At 36.8% G+C, this 21,862-nt stretch overlaps 1 protein-coding gene across 1 annotated transcript; it reads left to right on the top strand.

The window, feature by feature from the left end:
• The first annotated feature begins 594 nt into the window (after nt 1–594).
• Nucleotides 595–21,861, top strand: LOC120635203 (patj homolog). Its single transcript, XM_039906146.1, has 16 exons — nt 595–886; nt 2,195–2,351; nt 3,142–3,314; nt 6,040–6,163; nt 6,893–7,005; nt 7,769–7,905; nt 8,929–9,071; nt 9,454–9,531; nt 10,982–11,183; nt 12,094–12,249; nt 13,260–13,399; nt 14,406–14,591; nt 15,372–15,520; nt 16,686–16,821; nt 18,176–18,342; nt 19,309–21,861. Exons 1-16 carry the CDS (start codon nt 797–799, stop codon nt 19,462–19,464), a joined length of 2,307 nt encoding a protein of 768 aa, XP_039762080.1. The 5' UTR covers nt 595–796; the 3' UTR covers nt 19,465–21,861.
• The last annotated feature ends 1 nt before the right edge of the window (nt 21,862 follows it).

Consider the following 21,862-nt stretch of genomic DNA (forward strand, 5'->3'; position numbering starts at 1 on the left):
TCTGTGTATATGAAAAAGTGTCGTCAAAATGTATTAAATTAGGATGGCGCCACATTTGCATCAGGGTAACTCTTAAAAGAAGCGCCAAATATAAATATTTTTAGAGTAGGCTTGAAAAATAAACAAGGAAGTATGGAGATACAAGGAAGTAAGGTTATATTTACGACAATATTTTATACAACGTAAGTTGTTGAAATTCTCAATAATTAACTACTTTAGTCGATAATGACATTAAATTTTTTAACTTGGCATACTTCAATTCATCTACGATTGCTACATTCATACCATACCCTGTGCATCCACCAGCGCCATTGTGGAGGATTTTTGAACTGTTATTTAGCGCATACACTGGACACTTTTTCAACTTTTCTCCCATATAAGATGACTCTCCTTACCTCTACCCTCCATAGTCTAGATGGCGATGTGTATCGTCTTAGTACATTTACTATTATTATTATTCCGTTAATTTAATAAATATTTTTTTCATCATATAGATCATATTATCTTTGGTCCGATAGTTAATAAAAATAAAGTTTTACTCTGTTGTCTCTATCACTCGTCTCTTTTACTCTCTAGTCTCTACCTTCTTTCTGACCTTGTTTTTTTGCAATTTTGACATGATTTTAACTTGTGATTAGTTTTTTATTTTAAAATTTATTGATCCTTGACTGGCTGAAACATTAAAAAGCTGAAAATATTCTACTGTCGAAGGATACACACATTAAAGTTTTCCATCACAATATTATATAAATAAGGTAAAAGGTGTGGAAATAAAACTTTCAGAACATATTTTAAAATGCATCTGGGAGTGAATTTATCTAATGCTTTACAACAATTAGAAAGTGTAAAAGCTGCCGTAGATCAGAGTGATGATCCTAAATTAAAGGTAAATAATATTTTAAGCCTTAGTAAGCTAAAGCAAACTTTTATTTTTGATATTATCACTTAATTAGATGCTGTTGATAAAAATGCGTGATTCTATTAAATACACACAACAATAAACACAATTGTGTACTGAATTCTGATAATGCTATGCAATCAAAAGTTTTATCATAATCTAGACCACTAAGGAAACCTGTATGTAAAGTGTTAGGTAGTCTGTGTTTTCATTTATATTGTATATTGTAATGTTTACAATGTTTTCCATGTATTACTATATTTTTTATTCCACTACAAGTTAGCTCTTGACTGCAATCTTGCCTGGTTGTAACCTGTTAGGTAGTATGGTAGTCATTCACACTCAATCGCTTAGTAGCATGTCTTTGTTGGTAGGATAGTAAATAGCCACAGCCAAAGCCTCCCCTCAGACCAGACCAGAGAAAATTAAGAAATTATAAAATAGCCCCTGCCAGGAATCGAACCCAGGATATCCTACTTAAATTAACAGCGCTCACCGTTGTGCCAGGGATGTTGGCAAACATAATAACACCTTTGTTCTGACAAAAATTGTATCAACAATTAAAACTTGAAAATAATTGTATATTTAATCTTTGGTTTAGTCCCAACAAAACAAGGTTACACACATGTGATGTCATCTGTGTGTTAAAGCAAACATTACTGACAGTGTTGTTTCAACAATTAATTTTCTTTTATCTAAATAAAACTGTAGAAAAGAATTTATAGATTACTAGTATTAAAAACCAAATGATCATCACAGTATTTAGGAGAAGTTGCAGGCATTCCATTGCTATTTCATCTTACCAAGTTTAAACATATTTTTCTTATTCACTTGAACATTACAGAATATTTTATTTGAAGTAGTAACAGTAGTACTTGTACAATGTGGTACTAAACACCAACACCAATTTAATTTTTGATCCATTTGCATTACTTTAGAAAGCATCAATTCGATTGATCGCTTATTTACCCATAGATAAGGTCACATGGTTTGATATGTCCGTTAATGCAGCATATATAAAAATATATTTTTAAAGTCTGTTTTTGGGTAGATTTTGGTAGTTATATTTAAGCACTATTATTAATTCAAAACACATACTGAAAAGTTGTCCCATTCCCTATAACAGCATGTACTATATATTTGTGCATTTACAGACCAAAGAATATTCAGATAGGTTTAAATTTGTCATAGAAAATTTGTTTAGATAACTTTTCATCTATGCTTGACTAATAACTGAAAGGCTCTTAACCTTTATATGTCTGGAAAGACTTTAGTGTCATGATCAATGTTTTGCAGGCAGCAACAAATGATGACCTAAACCTCCTCATAAACCTTTTGGAAAGCCCCATTCTCAAGAGCATTGCTACTTTACATGACTCTGTTGGCATGCTTGCAACTCAAGTAGCACATCATCCATCAATAATCCCAGGGGATTTTGACATCACTCCAGCTGGTAAACCGTATTTTAATTTTATTAATTGTAGACATTTGAATACTTTTCAATTTATTATTAAATAACGAGCTGTTGCCAGCGACTTTGTATGCGTTTGATTTTGTTTTTTGATGTGGCATTCAATTTAGTTGTAGTTCTGAAAAAAATTAAAGTATTCTGTATCGCTAAGCCTTAAATGAGAGGTTTGCTGTCCGCTGAGGAGTTCTGTCCTCTATCTCCAACCACATTCAGATCAACATAAAGTTTGGGCAAAATTAAACACATATTAGAACCTCTAAAGTACAAAAATAATTATTTAAATCGGTTATAATTTGTTGGAGTTATGGTGTAAAATCGTCACACTTTCATCCCCTCTCCCAAAGGAACCGAGCTTAATGTTGGGATAAAAAGTATCCTATATTACTTCTAACACTTCCAAGAATATGTGTACAAAGTTTCATGAGGATTGGTTAAGTAGTTTTTGCATGAAAGTGTAACAAACAAACTTACATTGACTTTTACAATATTAGTAGGGATAGTTTTTATTATTTCATCAAGTCCTTGTATGTACAAGGACCACCGATAGTGATCATGTGATCACTATAGGTGGTGCAATGCTGACACTATCTTAATTAGGTTATGCCATGAAATCCACGTAGGCAAGGATTCTAATACTATATGAGTAAATAAAATCAAATAGAAAATTGTTACCTCAAAATACATATATTTAATTAAACAAGCCAAACTTAAAAATTTACCGTTTACCCTATAAATTTGTTTTTATGATTCAAACTGAATTTCATAACTTCAGGTGACTTGGCATTGCAAGCTAGAAATCTATATGGCACTCATGAGGGAGAGGAAGAACAACGTGTACCTCAGGTGTCACCACCACATAGTCTAGAGTTTGGATCTGGCTCTGATACTGAACGCATCCTAGGTCTGGACTCTGCCTCAGTTGATTCTAATATGTCACCTAAACAGGTAATAACTCTATTTTAGTTTTGCAGTAAATGGTTTTTAAAATTGTGTCATAGTTTTGAGTATATAGCCAATAAATAATTTATCAGAAGACCCAAAAACAAAAATTAAGATTTTCTGAAATAGGCCTCAAGGAATCTGAACTTTTCATCTGTTTCTGTGTATTACTAGTACCAGTACTAGTTGTTTCATTCATTGCCCAGAACTATTAGAAGGTTGATTGGCGCAGTCGGCAGCAACTCTGTTTTCTGAGTCCTAGGCTGTTGATTCGATTTCCACAACTGGAAAGTGTTTATGTGATGAACATGAATGTTTTTCGGTGTCTGGTTTTTCATCTTTATATTATAAGTATTTATGTATATTATATTCATAAAAATATACATCAGCTACAATCTATGCTTACTTACTTTGGGGCTTAGATAGAGTAGTGTGTATTGTCGTTGTATTTTTATTTTATGTATATTTATTATATTTTTTTCTCAATAGATGTTTAAAGACATTACATTTCAATAAATGTTGATATACATTCTAATTCTATTCTAAACATGTATGGTGAATGATTTATGTAGGTCAACCCATTACCAACTCAGGTTGACAATGGTTTAGGCCCTAGGCTACACCACCTTGGGAATAAAGTCTGAATTGGAAGACTGCATGCCTATGTGAACATTACGGGGAACTCTCTGCAGGTTTCATCACAATGTTTTCCTTCACTGTTAAAGCAAGTGATATTTAATTAATTAAAACGCACATAACTCCGTAAAGTTGTGCTGGGGACCGAACGCGACCTCTCCAAAAAGGCAGTTGAAGTCATACCCCAAAGGTATTCCACTTTCAATAAGAACGGCCACATAACACGCCACTAGTACCCCATGACATTTGTAATATTTAAAAAAAAAACTAAGTTAATATCTAATAATTATTTGATCTACTTCCATGCTTTAAATCCTCTATAAAAGATTCTGAAACTGTTGGCTTATTGCCAAGATTAAAACACCCAATGTCCTAATAACCATCATATCATCCAAACAGACGGTTTCAATGTTATACTGAATTTAACAATAAAACCCCTATGTTTTTATTGCGATACGATCTGTATGAATTTCAAAAAAATAACTTTTTCATTCACGCGCGTTTCAGCGCCAGAACGCCGCGCGCCGTAAAAACAAGTAGGTTATTCGAATCCCTGAAATTTTTCTATGATATTTTTGTTGTTATGTTTATAAAGAAATGAGCGATTCAACTTTCGACAGCACACCGCCAGATATTTTAAACACTGCAAAATACATTTGCAATATACTATTACCGGATATATCAAGAATCCATTATGAAAAATTGTATCAATTGAAAAATATCAGATAAGCTTACTGCTACCGTACAGGATACTGTTAGACTGTTTTAATGTTAGCAATAAGCTAACTGTTCCATAATCTTTTATAGAGAATTCATATTGTGGGTGTAAATAAAGTCTTGTATGCAACTGTTGATTATAAGGTATTAAAACACTCATGTGATACTATTTTACCAATTCAACAGTTGCATAAATAACTTAGCCTAATCCCTAATATCATTTCATGAAAATATTATATATTTGTCTCAGATGCATGACATTTTAGCTTAAATACATAATAATAATATAATGTAGATCAAACATCAGCGATAGAGATATATAGACTACAAGCACCGCCATGATCAAGTTGCTGCAATCATTCATCAGAATTTAGCTTTTCAATATAAATTAACATCAGAGAAAGTACCTTATTATAAATACCAAGCACAATGATTCTTAGAAAATAATAGCTACAGGGCTTACTGGGATAGAACTACAGTAACAGATAAAACTATATACAACAACAGACCAGACATAACAATTCTAGATAAAGAAAATAAATCAGTTTATTTGATAGACATTGCAATCTGTAACACCCATAATTTAACCACCACCTAATACCTACACCGATAAAACTCAAAGTACACAGATCTAGCGATAGAAATAAAAACACAGTGGAAAATCAATAGCTCCAAAACTATCTCTATAATTATTTCATCCACATGAGTAATACCTCACACTCCACGCAGAACTAAAAACACTAAATATACATAAGTCTGCATATATACTCCTACATAAAGCTGTTATATTAAACACATGTCGCCTGGTGTGAAAGTTTTTAACATGACTCTCCTAATTTTGCACTTGGCTCCGGCCCGTGCTCTGTTAATTATACCTTCGTAAAGAAGAGATTTAAATTTAATACAAAAAAAACATTAATCAGACCTTATGAGTTGGTCACTTAAAGGTGACCGACAGGCCATGGGAACCGTCGCGCCCGATGAAGCCTGTAGTCGCCCGTCCGATCCGTCGGGAGTCGGTAAGTTCAAAGGCGCGGCGCGACGGAGCCTGCCGTGGCCAGTGCGGGCGCGTCTGCGTCGGTTCTAACTCATTCATTTTACCTGCGGCGGCGCGTGCGCGTACACGCACATGATGATCTGAACGAACGATTTAATATTCGAGTTGAGGCCGGTACAGGCTGACACACACCTTGGGAACGGCACGGCGTGAAACGTAATCAGCATCACAGGCATCCACAGGCGTCGCACGGTCTGGCCTGTCCTGTGATAACACGGTCCTTGGGACCACACCTTAAGCCTGCCAACTCACAGGATAAAGCTCTTCTGTGCAGCGGAACATTAGTTTGGTTGGAAAGTGTAGCAAAATATTATCTTTCAGACGAGGGGCATTCTGGAAATCTCGCGAAATGATGATTCCTTGGCATCAACGAATATTGTGGCTGGGGACTGGGCTCAAGTTGAAATTATAAACTTGGTTAATGACGGAACTGGACTTGGCTTTGGTAAATGGTTTTTGACTCAATAATTTGGATATATGATTGTCATACTAGTTTGCTATATTGGTCATTATACGTGCACGAGACTGACGAGTTCTACGTGAGAGTATAATGATCAATGAACACCTGTTTCATACGTTATAAGACGGAGGTTTTAAACACACTAGCAAAGAAAAGAACGCACTTAATTCTCCAATAGGTACCTTCTCATAAAATTTGCGGAGCATCTTTCCATCATTTTCAGAGTTCTAGGTATTTCTCTCTGACACTATAATGTATCTAGATAATGCTAGATCTCTAATGATTAGTATTTCCGGCGTTGCTCAAATCTTGGTATTCCGTTTTCCTACTCGAATCGAAATTTTTGATAATAATAAATCACCAAGAAAAAGTTTGAAGAAGCAAAAAAATAACGCGATGTTTTCTTTTTTATTGTAATCGAAATATATGCGTGCAGTGACCAACAGCGATTACAAAACTGACATACAGCTTAACCTCTTAAAATGAAAACTGTAAAATTAGAAATGTATATCATTTTTGTCAACATTGGATAATGTGTACAATCGACATACATATAAGTTGCAGTTTGGCACAAATGAAACGGGCGTGGTAATGGGAAATAAATAGCATGCGTGTATAATATCTTGGGTTATGATATAAGATCTAAGTTCCAAGCAAGTGTGATAAAGCTGTTTTATTTCATTGTCTTAAAGATTTTTTTTAAATCTAATATAGGTATTATTGGTGCTAGAACCAGTGGTGTGATAGTGAAGACCATATTGGCTGGTGGTGTGGCAGATCGAGATGGCAGATTGAAGTCTGGTGACCATATTTTACAGATTGGTGATGTAAGGATTTGAACAATTTTACTGTTTCACACTATTTTTTATCATGGCTTGATCTGCTTGTAAAAACTAAAAAACATATAGATATATCGTAGACTAAAGGATTTTTTTTGCCGTCGAATATAGACAACTCCGTTCATCTACACGATGTATAGTTACTCTAAGCAATATTCAAAATAATTGAAGTAGTTATCAGAGTAGTGATAAATAATTGAAACTATTAGAAATTTTGAAGCAGATGATGAAATTAACTACCTTTTGTAATATTTTATTTCGCGAACGCAATCAATTAAATGGATGCCGCAATACCGCACGGCTTACACGCCGAATAGTCCGTGGTGCATGCCGCACGCAAGTAATACATAGATGTATATTATGCCAGTGGCGTGCATAGAGGGTATGCACAGGGTATGCAGATGATATAAAATGAAGAAAATCTCCAGTTACGAGTCATAAATGCTTAGAGTAGGCTTTTTATAGCTCTTACAATGCCTATCCTTAATTTTTTTATAACCCGTACCGGAGATTTTCTTTATTTTATATCATCTGCATTCCCTGTGCATACAATATATGCACGCCACTGTGCATAGCCTATAGTCAATTGATGATGATTAAGAATTTTGAAGGTCTAACAAGTATTTATATATGCGAGATTTGAAAACGTTAATTGACGGTGATTGACGTATATTTTGGGGAGGTGCGTGCCACAGTTGTAGTTGTGTACAGTAGGTAGCCAGAGTATTCAACGCCCTTTTGACATCTTCAGGTAAGCCTAATGGAGATGGGCTCGGAACAGGTGGCGGGTGTGTTACGCGCGTCTGGCTCGCGAGTGCGGCTCGTGGTAGCGCGAGCAGTGGATCCCGCCGCCGTGCACGCGTCCAACGCACCCATTGTACCCGCCAGGTGATTCAAAATTCAAAAAATTCAAAATTCATTTATTTTTAGACGGCATACTCAATAGGTCCTTTGGATGTTCTGGTCGTTCTGTTTGTAGTGATCCTACCACCGGAATTCATCATTCAACGGTTTAGGCCGTTGTCAACCATGTAGTCCTGATTCATACTATAAATGCGAAAGTGTGATTATTTCTTAGTTTGTCCTTTCTTTACGCTCGCGTTAGTTGAAAGAGCGGAAAGTAATATAGACTAACTTTTATCCTAATATTTAGCGAACCGTTTCCCTCTTTGAATTTCCCTCACGAAGAACGCGGTTAACATCTTGTATGATTGTTTATTTGTCCTTCCCTTACGCTTTAACTCAGCAACCAATCCACCTGATATTTGGCATAGAGTTAGGTAAAAGGACGGAGAGTAACAAAGGCTACTATTTGGAAAACAAACGGTACTCACTTAATAAACGTGGACGAAGGTCGCGGGCAACAGCTTATTTTATATTAAAACGAGAATTTTATATATAAGATATACAGCTATCGAGTTTGTTTTTTGATTTGAAAAATTATTTCAGTCTTGGATAGCCCATGTATCGAGAAAGGATATATATATTATCATGCTAAGGAGCATAGCAACTATGAAGTATATTTCAAAATCCTTTGCATTTTGAGAGCTTCAGTTGTGTACGCTGCGTAAACGTTTAAAGTTTCGATAAAACAGTTTCGATATGACAAAGTTGTTAAAAGTGCGTCCGTCACGCAGTATACGTATACGTCTATCTTTTTAAGGTAACCTGTACGCGGACGATGTTGCGATGGACTGCTAGTATTGAATATAACTAAAACATCATAATGTAGGTTCTTACTTAAAATAAGGTATTCCGTCAATCTTATTGCTTTTTCGGTCGCATTCACATTGGCTCACTAACAAACTAACTAAAATATGCTCGCAAGTAGTTGAAGAGATTCTATTTTCAAGGACATCGTTTGACGTTTGATCGAAAATTGACACCACGAATTATTGTGGATATTTTCAGGCTCCTGTCGAGTCCCGAAGCATTGGACCGCTACCTCATGGAAGCTGGATTCGAGCAAGTGTTTCACACCCAACCTATAACACTGAACTCCAATGTATCCAGATTTGTCTTCGATTCCTCCATAACTCCACCGCCGGAATCAGGTATTTATTATTATTTTTTACCCGACCGCAAAGCTGGAACAGCATCGGACAGCTGTGTTTGTTTTTATGTGCGTAAATTTGTTTTTATGTGCGTTCATTTGTTTCTATGTACGTTCATTATTTTTCTTGTAAATGTCTAAATTAGTAATGGATTACATTTTTATAAACGATTTGTCGCGAGTGTTACTTACAAAAGAACGTTAGCAAAACGAGGGCTAAATATTTGACTTGCTTATCGTCCGACATGTTTTTATTTCAAAATTCGAAATAAATTTATTGCAAGTAGGCTTAAATATAAGCACTATTAAAGTCTAGATTTCCCGTCAAAGAACATTTATTATTTTGCATAGTATTAATTATAAACTGTTATTTTGTTTAAAAGATGCAGAATCCCCCGAGGTCGATAGATTTACTGTCCAATTGAAGAAAGACGAAAACGGATTAGGCATCACAATCGCAGGTAAATAAATCCATCAATCTTTTAGCCCTGACACATATCTACCGATAACGCATTGAAATTAATTCTATATGATTTAGTTCATTCCACTACATTATGTTTAAGTATGAAAGTGCCATAAATAAAGAAAGTTTCATCTTTGAATTGGCAAAAGATGCATTTTCCTTATATTATAAGCAACTCGAGGTCTTAGGTAGTAGTTAAAGGGCGTCCATAAATTACGTGAGGTGATTTTTTTTAATTTTCTGTCCCTCCCCCCCCCCTGGTGAGATGTCGTTAGATTTTATTCAACCTCCTCCCCCATCCCCCAATCTCACGTGAAATTTTTCAAAATGTGGGGTTCCCTACATAAACGCGTTGGATTATTATTGTAAAAAGAAAAAAAACAAATGTTATAAAACCAATGTGGTGGTTTGACAGTCAGTAGATGTATAACGTCGAAGTATGAATAAAATTATTTTCTTTCGAACGAATTAGTGCATGATCTTAAGCGTATTAGGATTGCTTTTAAAATTAAATCTAAAGCATGTACAATCTAGATTAAATGGACCAAAATAGTATATTTTTTTTTTGTTTAAATCAGAGAAAAAATTGCGTGATATTTGCCGAACCCCCCCTCTCCAACGTAAGATTAGATGAGATTCGACTCGACCCCCTCCCCTCTTAAAAATCTTACGTATTTTATGAACACCCCCTTAGACAAGCGGCTTTGTGGTACGATTTCGTCGCTCTGTCAAGTTTATTAAAAACACTGTACCTAGTGGCGTAGGAATTTGGAGGACAAAACGAAGGTAGGCAGCGCTTTTGTGCATGTATGAAGTGCACGTCACTGACTGTACCCTTAGTATAAAATTTGTACAATCCTAATCGAAACTAAGCGGTGATAGCCTAGTGGTAAAGGCATCGGCTTTCCTTTCGTTGAGACCGTGTTCGAGTTCGTCCCGGCACGCACCCTTCTCATTCTGAGAGGAAGACCTGCGCCCTGTGATATGATGTGAGTGGATTAGTGATGAATCGAAAGTTTGTTATGACTATCGATAACTCTGTAACGTTAGCTTGTTTTAAAGCCAAAATTCATCCAAACTTTTCCAACAAGCGCTCTTGGCAAAATAAAAATTTAAGATTACAGTATTAGCGACTAAAACCTAGTGAGATAAGGTTTATTTTGCTTTACAGTGTTCCGAAATCTACTCGAAAAAGACTCCGATTGCGATCATTCAACTCTAATACTACCGTTTTTTTATTACACTACAAGAAACCCCTTGGCTGCTATCTTAGATGATAGCGAGCTAACCTATAAGGGGTATGGCAGTTAGCCGTGCCCCTAATCGGCTTCCAAACAACATCGTACCGTAACGTTAATTCGCTTGGCGTAACCTCTCCGTCGGTAGGGTGGTAACTAGCCACAGCTTAGCTTAGCCTCCCACCAGAAAAAATATTGTTAATTTAACAGGTTACGTGTGCGAGAAAGAAGAGTTATCGGGTATATTCGTGAAGTCGGTAACGCCGGGTAGTGCAGCAGCCATTAGCGGCAAAGTGCGTGTGAACGACCGCATCGTAGCGGTGGACGGCGTGTCACTGGCGGGGAAGTCCAACCAGAGGGCTGTGGACGCGCTGAAACAGAGCGGAAACATTGTCACTTTGGAGCTAGAGAGGTAACTACATTTGGTCTATAGTTCGTATTACAATAATCCAGTTATGAGCAATGATTTTTTCATTGCTATTTCTGAAGTAACAAATATCCTTATATCGGTAGACTTACAAATCAATTAGGAGCTCCAGCGCAATGTTTTTTTTTTTCATTGCAATGCTGATGTATTCTTATATGGGTAGACTTACCGATCAGTTATGAGCTGAAATGTTGAATATATAGTTAACTTCAGGGTGTCGGTTTTTTGTGATTGTGCACGCGCGTATCGTTAAAATTTAGTCTAATCATTTGACCTCTAACGAGCCAAAAGCAGTATAACTTCAACTAAAAAAAGGTCACGCAAAATCAACGACGATATTATTTGGTTCAGTTAGAGGTTAACGAATAGCCACGCGTTATCGCTGCTATGCGTACGATATAAGAAACCTACAAACTTCGCTGTTTGTGGGTGCAAATATCAGCTATCCTAGCATATCATCTTTATTTTCACGTCGATTTAGTAATACTTCAGTAATACCAATAACGCTTTCCTTGAATTAAAAAAAAAAAATCAAAATTCATTTATTTCAAGTAGGCCTAATATAAGCACTTTTGAAACTTCAAGTCTGTCTGTGTGTAGTGACTCTACCACCGGTTCGGAAGGCAGATTCTACCGAGAAGAAGCCGGCAAGAAACACAGCAGTTGCTCTTTTCCAACATCAACAATTTACATTTTACATTTTAAAATTCATTTTTCTATCTTGTGAGAGATGAAAGCGGAGCCGGGTGCTTCCAAGCAACCTTGTCATAACTTGCGAATGGTTACCCAGCTTGTAAGCGATGGTTTTCTACCTACCATAATTTGGGCCACCGGCTTGATCCGTCAATTATTGCTATAAAAGTCTTAACTTATCGAGTCTTTGTATTTCCGCAAGGTACCTCCGCGGCCCCAAGTTTGAGCAGCTTCAGCAAGCGATTGCTGCGGGGGAGAGTGCGGCGGCGGCGGCGACCGCACACAACCCTTTCCTGCACATGCACCGCCCTGAGCCCACCGCCGACCACGACATACAGATGACGCACCTTCAGAGCCCGTGAGTACAACAGCCGTTTACCACATCATAATCATCGGCTGCCATCTTCTTTAAATTGAAGTTTGGTGTGGTCAATAATCGAAAATCCTTCCTATTAAGTGCCGCTATTTTTTATTCAAGGTCATTTGTTTTGACGGCCGATTGGCGCCCAGCTTTCTGAGCTCAGGGCCGTGGGTTCGATTCCCGCAACTGGAAAATGTTTGTGTGATGAGCATGAATGTTTGTCAGTGTCTGGGTGTTTATATGTATATTCTAAGTTTTTATGTATATTATTCATAAAAATATTCATCAGTCGTCTTAGTACCCATAACACAAGCTACGCTTACTTTGGGGCTAGATGGCGGTGTGTGTATTGTCGTAGTATATTTATTTACCTGTATTCGGCCCAGCCACTGCACCAATCTTAATGAAATTTGGCACATATGTATCAGCATCCCAAGATGGACATACTGTACTTTTTATTCCGAAAAAACAATAGGATAACGTTCCCAGGGGAATTAAAATTACAGCATTTGTTGGATATTGACGGCTTCACAGGTGAACCAATCTTGTCGAAATATTGCATAGAATTGAGGCATAGGATACAGAACTATTTTTATCACGTTAAATGTATTAACACTTACCTACCTCATTATCAATGCCAGTTTCGATCTTCCTCTGCGAAGTAAAAATCCGTAAAGAAAAATCAATATCCTGCAATTTATTACTATAGTGAACCTTGGGGGGAAATACTTTAGCCAAAAATTTGCGCGGAATGTTTTTGGTTGTATAAGTATCACCGAAAACTCAATCGTAGCCTAACGCTTCCACAACCGACCTTATTTCAGAAGGAAATGCCATTCCTCTCCACATTGCCAAAAACGTCAGATGCTAAATACATATATATTAACTCTAATTTTAATGAAACGAAGCACGCCCCCAATATTACCAAACATAGATTCATAGCTTGGTTCGTGAAGCTTTCCTGACTTATTATAGAAGAGAGTAAATAACGGCTATTTTCTCTGTAGGCTCGAAACAAATGTAGAGGAGATTGAGCCTTCTCCACCCCGCAGTCCGATACCAGCGCCTACGCCCACTCCGCAATTCGAGATGCCACGCACACAGGAGCAAAAGGACGCGATCAAGAGAAAGTGGCAAGCTATTCTAGGTAAGACTGACAGTACGGTGATTGCAATATGACTAGGTACATGCATATTTGATGGAAGCAGGCGTTACTTTGCGGAATTCCATAACACATGAAAAATAAGCTTAATTTCTCCTCCGCGAAAAGCAGGAGAATCTCTAACGTGGAATTTATATTTTCATAAATCGTTATACTCCACACAAAACAGATCTTCGGCAATGTTCTCTCTATGCAAGTTTCGCCCCGATACCGGAGCATATTCATGAGATGTTGACTTTACAATGAATAATAGTTAAGATGTACATGCAATGCCGTATAATGCAATTTCTAGGAGACTATGAGATTTTTGTGTGACAGTAAAATAGTAGGCACCTCTCGTTTTATTGACTCTAGCAGGATAAACTATGAGTTGAGAGTCGCGAATAAAGAGCTTTCGCTCTAACGTTATGGGATATAAAAAAGGTTATGTCAGTCAATATGTCACAAACATTACATAGCTACTCCGTTATGCCACGTTATAATAAGGTCCTTAGAACACATCTTTGTAGGTATATAACATCGACAGTTGCTGGTGCCGCATTGGCTATTATGAACTATCTATAATATGTTTTATTATATACCGTGTTGTGAAGACTGATCAGGATACAGTTGCAACCACCTATATATATATACCATAGTTCTCTTTGCCACTACTTAAATCTACTGCGATCACCGACCCGCCTGTTCGGAGGCCTTTAGTCCAGCGGTGAACTATTGAAGGAAAATTAATAATAGCTACACCTCTTTTTTAGATCTAAGTTAGTGCCTCTGCTGATCTGATTTCGCCTCATGGTAGCTGATGATCCCAGTCTATGATCATATGGAGTATGGCAATCTATTGAATACATATCACAGTCATTGGCGGTGCGTCTTTAACGTAGGGAAGGTTGAAATTATAAAATAACGAGTCTGAATTAAATTTTTTTTATTCTAATCCCGATAAATATCAAGTGATATGTTTTATAGAAATTTTGCTCATAATTTTTTCTAGGTGACGAAGTCGAGATCATAGTCGGCGTAGTGGTTCGAGGTGGCGGTGGTTTGGGCATTTCACTTGAAGGCACTGTAGATGTAGAGGGCGGGCGTGAAGTGCGCCCTCATCATTATGTACGTTCCGTGTTGCCCGAGGGACCGGTCGGTCGTGCTGGCGTGCATCGCCCCGGAGACGAGCTACTTGGTAAGTACAATATTATGTCAGAGCCCTGTACTCGCATATCTCTGGAGTGCGGCAAATTTATCCCGCGCTAAATGTTAACAAACAAATGAGAAACAAACAAGATATTAATAAGAAAATATGTTGTTTACCTTACCTTACCTTACTTTCCTAGTCAACTAACATTTACATACTATAAAAGTAGTTACTTTCCGCCTGCTCGTCTGTGTGTTAATCCGCTGACTCTTAAACACGCAACGGATTATGATGCGCTTTTTACCATAGTTTAGATAACTTTTCACAGATGGCTTATGAATATATTATAGGTTGATTAAGTGTTTTTGAATAAATAAAAATTTACTATTTTGCAACCGCTTAATATAATATTTACATAGCAATAACTTAACTCTTTTTTTCTAATTTATGCCCATGCGAAGCCAAGATTGGTCGCCAGTATTACTCTTAACTATAAAGTAATTAGGGCCTTTGAAAAAGGATATCAATGTACTCAAAATAACTTAAATTATGGAACATTTTGTAAATATAAATATTCTGCATCGAATTAGTCAGTATTTTTTAATTTGCTGTTGATTTTTCGTAGTCCACCACGCAGGCCAAGTTCAGATATGTTGATTTTTTTCTTCAACATTAAAGCATGTGGTATGTTTAAATGACTTAAATTGAAACGCACGAAAAGTTGAGAGATGCGTGCCGGGAGTCTAACTCGGTTCCCACGAAAAAGCTCTAACCAATATCTATCCGCTATCGCTTTTATATTGATCTATGGTAATTCTTTATTCACAGAGGTGAACGGGCATCGTTTGCTAGGCATGAACCATCTGGAGGTGGTGTCCATCTTGAAGGAGTTATCCAGCGAAGTGTGTATGGTGTGCGCTCGGCCGCGACCCTCGCCGCCACTAGAGCTAGCTCCGCCCGCTGCTACCCTAGTTAAGGTACCAAATTCCTATCCTATATAGACCTTATCACTGGCACGTCTTATGAAGCGTCCATACATATGGCATGTTACCACTAATGCAACATAATGATAACTACAGTCGTTAACTTAAAACTAAAGGTACGAGGGCTTCAAACGCGCCCTGGTCTAAGGAGGGCCCACAACAAACTTAGACGGGTTTTTTTTGTTATCACCATCTCAGTCGAATTAATATTTAGCTATGAAGTTAGACAATTATTACCAAAGCTTTTTTATCATACTACTTTATACATACATTTTAATAGGATTATATCGTCAGTTTACAAAAGACTTTTTTATCGTCTTACGCCTACAATCCTTTAAATCTAAGGTACTTATACGTAGTAATTAAGATGCGTTAAGGTAAAACAACTGACTGCCAAGTGTGATATTTTCTTCCTAGGTTTACTTATTCGATCGTGTGATAGTTAGCTACGATTTATATGGTATCGAAGGAATATCATCTAGTTACTAAAAAGTAAACGTAGGTAGAAAATGTCACACTTGTCACTCTGATTGTACAAACAACTAGTATTAAAGAAAATATAAATTGCAATGTCTAGATTTTCCTGGTTGAATTTTAAATGTGAAAGTGTGTTTGTTTGTCCCTCCTGCACGCCTAGTAACTAAGCAACTAGTTAATTTTTTGTTAGTTTTAAGGACGTTTGTTAACATATACTGCTTTTTATCCCAAGACAACAAACCCTTACGTCGGGATTTGTAAACAACCGTCACAGTGGCGTGCACAGGATTTTTGACCAGGGTATGCATAAAGCCGGTACATGGCATAAAATGGAAGAATTCACCTCCAATACGACTTATATAAAATAATTTGGGTATGCAGTGCTTTTGTGCATGTATGAAATGCACGCCACTGAAGCGTCATAAACTCCGACGAAGAACGCAGGCAAAAGTTAATAGAAAATTAAGCTTAAATCTTATTGTATCATCATCATCATCATCATCATCATCATATCAACCCACTACCGGCTCCACTACAGGGCACGAGTCTCCTTCTCACTGTGGAAGGTTAAGGTTAAGGGAAGGGTTAAGGCTGTAGTTCACCACGCCCAGTGCGGATTGGTATCATTGTATAATAACAAGGAATTCCGCAAAGTAACGCCTGCTTGTATCTAATGTTTTAGGCGAAGTCCGATGGAAGTCTGGCCGGTGCAGGTGCTGAGGAGGGTGGGGCGCTCGGAGCGGGTGGCAAGGTTCGTTCTCGGAGTCTCGAGCCGCTGACCGGGCTCGCCATGTGGTCCTCTGAGCCGCACATCATTGGTGAGATATAAGCTATATCTATCTATACTTAGGTCCGCTTGTACCAATAGCTGGGTTAACGCGGCGTGAAAAGTGTTACGCGGACGTAGGGGTGGGTCTTACAGACCCGTTTGTTTAGTTAGGAATTTTATATAAATTCTTAATATAATAATCATAAATACAAAAAAAAACTATTTTTAAAAGCCTAAATACATAGAACTACAATCATATTAATACAAATTGGCGCAAAATGGTAACACTACTATATACGTGTAACTTTCAGTGCAGTCGCCGTCCGGCTGTTTTGTTACTCAACAGCTCCAGCTACTGAGACAGTAATGTCGCACACGCAGTTACCGAAATGCAAGCAAAATAAAGTTTGACGGGTCTAACAGACACAACCCCGTGACGCCGGGTTAAAATTACGTAACTACGGGTAAAATAGTTAAAATTTTAACTCTTTATTTTGCTGCGCCAATGAAGTGAAACTCAGAATTAATTAACTCGGGATTTATACACCGTGTTACCAAATTACGAAATACTATTGAAGGTTGCATAAGTATATTTCATAAAAAATATTAAATCAAAAGACACAATATTTTTTCCATGCAAACTAATTCAAAACATTCTAATTGTTCAGTTTTGACAACACTTTCTAAGATAAAAGACCTACCTACGTTACGCGACGCGTACCTTTATAATTGATTAAATAAATAAGTGACTTAATTTAAATTGTACACGTGATGTTGGAGCCGTATCTATTTTTTATTCAGTAAAAACTATGGCAGTTGTCTACTCAAGAATTATAAGCGGTTATGTTCCACAGATGAGTCTCAGAGACGATAAATAATGTGCCTCTAAAGCACGTAAAGTAATATTACGGTTTTCATTTACACGTTGTATAAGAAGCCACGGCTGAAGTCTCTCAAAATAAGAAAATTCTGAAATTAAAAACTGCCGATTGCAAGCAGGACCTCCCACATATAAGATAGCAGTGCTTACTACGCTAGGGAGGTCCTCATTTAAATCATATTAGTACATACATAAAAATAATGCACCATATAATTTTTTTATATATATATTTCTTTTGTGCGTGTGTATGTCACTGAACTCCTCCTAGACGGCTGGACCGATTTGAATGAATTTTTCGGTATGCGTTTGGGTGGCACCCTTGATGGTTTAGATTCACAAATCAGCCCGACAGATGGCGCTGGGGTCAGCTAGTATATTATATATCATATTAGAAGAAAAATTATGTTTCTTTGGAAGCCTGTTTATAATAAACCGCTCTCCGGTCACTATACCCGACTAATTATAAAGTTTATTATGCTAGTACATTTGTTTATAGCTAACTTTGTTATTTTATCTTTCACAGAACTAGTGAAGGGCGAGCGCGGTCTCGGTTTCTCGATCCTAGACTACCAGGACCCGTTGCGTCCATCCCACACGCTGGTGGTGATCAGATCGTTGGTCCCGGGTGGTGTCGCGCAGCAAGACACCCGGCTCATACCCGGTGACAGGCTGCTCTTTGTTAATGACCAGGTAATGGCAGGGTCATATAGACAGCAACACCACTCTAAATGTTTCTTTTATTCCACTATAAGTTAATTGCTATTTCACGTGGTAGTATAATGTTAGGGGTGAAACATGTTAGGGTTATGTCAATTATATTAAACCCCTTATCGTCACGCCGCACGTCCTTGTCGGTAGTGTGATAAACGGCCGAAGCCTCCCATCAGACCAGACAAGAGACAATTCAAAAAAATTTAAACTCCCAAATTGCTGACGCCGGAGATGGAACCCGGGACGTCCCATTTAAAAACAAAACGCTAACTGCTGCGCCAGTGAGGTTGTCAAATATTGTTAAATAAATGTATATTTATTGCGGCCGATTGGCGGTGGCAGTAAGCAGCGACCCTGCTTTCTGAGTCCGAGGCCGTGGGTTCGATTCCCACAACTGGACAATATTTGTGTGATGAACATGAATGTTTTTCAGTGGGTGTTTATCTATATATTATAAGTATTTATGTATATTATTCATCAGTTATCTTAGTACCCATAACACAAGCTACGCTTACTTTGGGACTAGATGGCGATGTGTGTATTGTCGTAGTATATTTATTTATTATAGAAAAATCCTATTATAATATTAAGGATTACTTAAACAATAAAAAAGCTTGGGTGTAAATTACTCTAACTTCATAGCTAAACATTAATTGACTGTGAGATAGTGATAACAAAAAAAAAATCTCGCTATGTTTGTTGTGGGCATGTTTGAACTTCTCGTAGCTTTAGGGTTAAGTTATCAACCGTTGTTATCACCATCATCTCACAATTATGTAAACATATATGTATGAACGCTTCATAAGTGCCTGTGATAGGCCTATAACATGAGCAGAGAATATATGAGTTGATGTAGGTTTGGAAATAAATTGTTTGGTCTGTTCTATACAAATTTCCGCTCCTCTTCGATGGAAATGCAAGCTAAGCAATTATTCTTGTTACCAGAACTTAGAGAACGCGAGTCTTGAGCAAGCAGTGGCAGCCTTAAAGGGAGCACCGCGGGGCGTGGTACGCATCGGAGTGGCCAAACCCTTACCGCTGGCCGACGCACCTCCCCCCCTACCCGCCTCCGCTCCCCCCGCGTACTCCTCACAAGACTAACTTCGACCACTGTCCGATTGCGACTAATAGGCGTCAAAGCATATACTTACGGTAGGTATGACATAAACTAAATATCGTCAGCTAAACTATCGTTTTTGGACGAAAATGACGGATTATGTCATTTTTGGGAATTTACTAACGTTAAAGGAATGTTTTCAAGATTCTTGTACGTATGTATTTTGGTTTCTTTACTCAACTATAACTTCTAAATAAAAACCTAAAGGGAATCGGATGTAAAGGTTAACTTAAAGTGTTAAATATATTATTATGGCTGTATGGCGCCATTTGCAAATGAAAAAAATTAGGCAGCCGTATTTTTTAATTATTCTAATTAAGTACTTAATTTTATATATAAATCGGTTACATTTACAAGAAACGAAAATAAATCCTCTTAATTCGAAACTTATTTCGATTCGAAAGCAATTTCCAAAAGAATGTTTTTGTCTCTTTGAGATCTTTTTTAAGAGGGTCTTTTTTCCGTATTGTTTATATTCTTTGTAAAAATGCTCGGAGCACATCGTTTTGATAGTTTAGTTAACAATATGTACTGTTATCCTGATTGAATGCGGTTTTCTATTGATAAAGATCATTTATAATTATCTATTTTGACTGCCACACTGACATAGTGTTATACACCATTAATTTTAAAACCACCAATTATTTATTTCATTTTTATTGAGTTCCGTTGTGCAGATAACGGCGTTAACACGTTGTTTTAATAATCACAGTGACGATTTGACTAACCAGGACAATTGACTTTTGGACCATGGTCCGAATTCGACTAGAGGTCGCCAAAGAATATATTTGTGGCCGCTGCAAAACTTATCGACTGAACACCGACTCCACTGAAATTAAAGCATTGTAATGTGAACTTTATGCTGTGCGAATTAAATCAAACTTTTCAATATTGTTTTGCCAGTAACACAACGCCTTGGCCACGCTTCCGACACGCAAACCTTTAACTGTATGACATAACATTATGTAAAGCTCACGTTTCTGTGATATAACTTGGTGGAGTTGATCTTGAGTCGATTTTGTGCGCGAAAGCCATTTCGGTAGGTTTTAACGACTCGGTAAATACTTGATTTATATGCAATTACTTAGTGGAAGGTGGTTTAAATGTAGGTAGCTACGTAAAGCTATACTTATTTCGATCTATGTTTACGATTTAATAGTACCTACATAACTTACAAAATCTTCGACGGGCTTTGTAAATGAGGAGCGTTTTCCCAAAAAGATACATATCAAAACAGTATTTATGTCCCAAAACCATTTAATTCATTTCTGGCTAGTTGTTGCCCGTGACTTCGATGAATTAAAAAGTTTTATTTTCTGACTGAAAATAAACATTTCGAAATCTTGCTCTGTGTAAAACAAAAAAACTAATCTATGCCACAGAAACCTTACAATTTTCCTAGATAATATGTAGTCATGTGCTATTTCGGACGATAGTCTATCTTTGTGTTAAATTTAATCCAGATCCATTCAGCCATTCTGGCATGTTAGAGTAACAAACATCCATTCAAACTTTTACATTTATAGTATTATTAGGTATAGATTCTTTGGAAAGCAGTTTAATATTCAAATTCCGGTTTTTACAGTACAAATTGAATAGTTTATGTATCGTTTACTGAAAATACCGAGGAAGAGTGTCGAAAAAAATAAAGAGGAAGAATGAAGAAAACTGCAGTTTTAAGAATCGCTTTGGTGAAAATGTTCCTCATTTTGAAAACAACACTAGTGATTAATTCCTAGCAAATGTTAGATTTATAAATAGGAATTTACTATCTTTAATATCGTGGTATTATAATATTTTTATGAGACCTATTAATTTTAAGATTGTACTTAATAGATGTAATAATTTTCGATTATCGATTTATTGTACGGTATTACAATAATATCCCGTGCCATAAATCGATAAAAATATATTGAGATATAAATATTAAGAATTTATTAAATTGTTATTATAATATAATTGTTATCAACATTCCGTATTATGACAGAAACAAGGTTTATGTAAATAAAATTTTGAAGTAATTCCATTTTAAGTTCATATGATATTATAAATTTTATTATTATTTATTAATTTTACACCCGTATTCAGAAGCACTGCCCGCCATCCCGTATTGGAGCAGCGTGGTGGGGCTAATCTCCTATCGCAAACCACACAGATCTTTTAAAATGCACTCTTACTCATGTTTCTCACCGACATCGGAGCATTCTTAAGAAATGTCTCCTTACCAATTGTGCATTGTAGTCAGTGTAGAAGTTCTCTGAATGTTTCTGAATAGGTGTATTAGTCGTTCGTTTTATAAAATGTCCACATAACGATGCTATGAAATGTTATTAATAAACACAATTTATAGTTTTAAGATTCACAAATAAACTATATTAATAT

Source organism: Pararge aegeria, chromosome 2, assembly GCF_905163445.1.
Source record: "Pararge aegeria chromosome 2, ilParAegt1.1, whole genome shotgun sequence".
NCBI classification, from domain to species: Eukaryota; Metazoa; Arthropoda; class Insecta; order Lepidoptera; family Nymphalidae; genus Pararge; species Pararge aegeria.

Coding starts and splice junctions, on each gene's coding strand:
- LOC120635203 (XM_039906146.1), top strand. CDS start 797: ATGCATCTGGGAGTGAATTTATCTAATGCTTTACAACAATTAGAAAGT. Junction 2,352..3,141: donor TTTTGACATCACTCCAGCTG/GTAAACCGTATT, acceptor TCATAACTTCAG/GTGACTTGGCATTGCAAGCT. Junction 6,164..6,892: donor CGGAACTGGACTTGGCTTTG/GTAAATGGTTTT, acceptor AATCTAATATAG/GTATTATTGGTGCTAGAACC.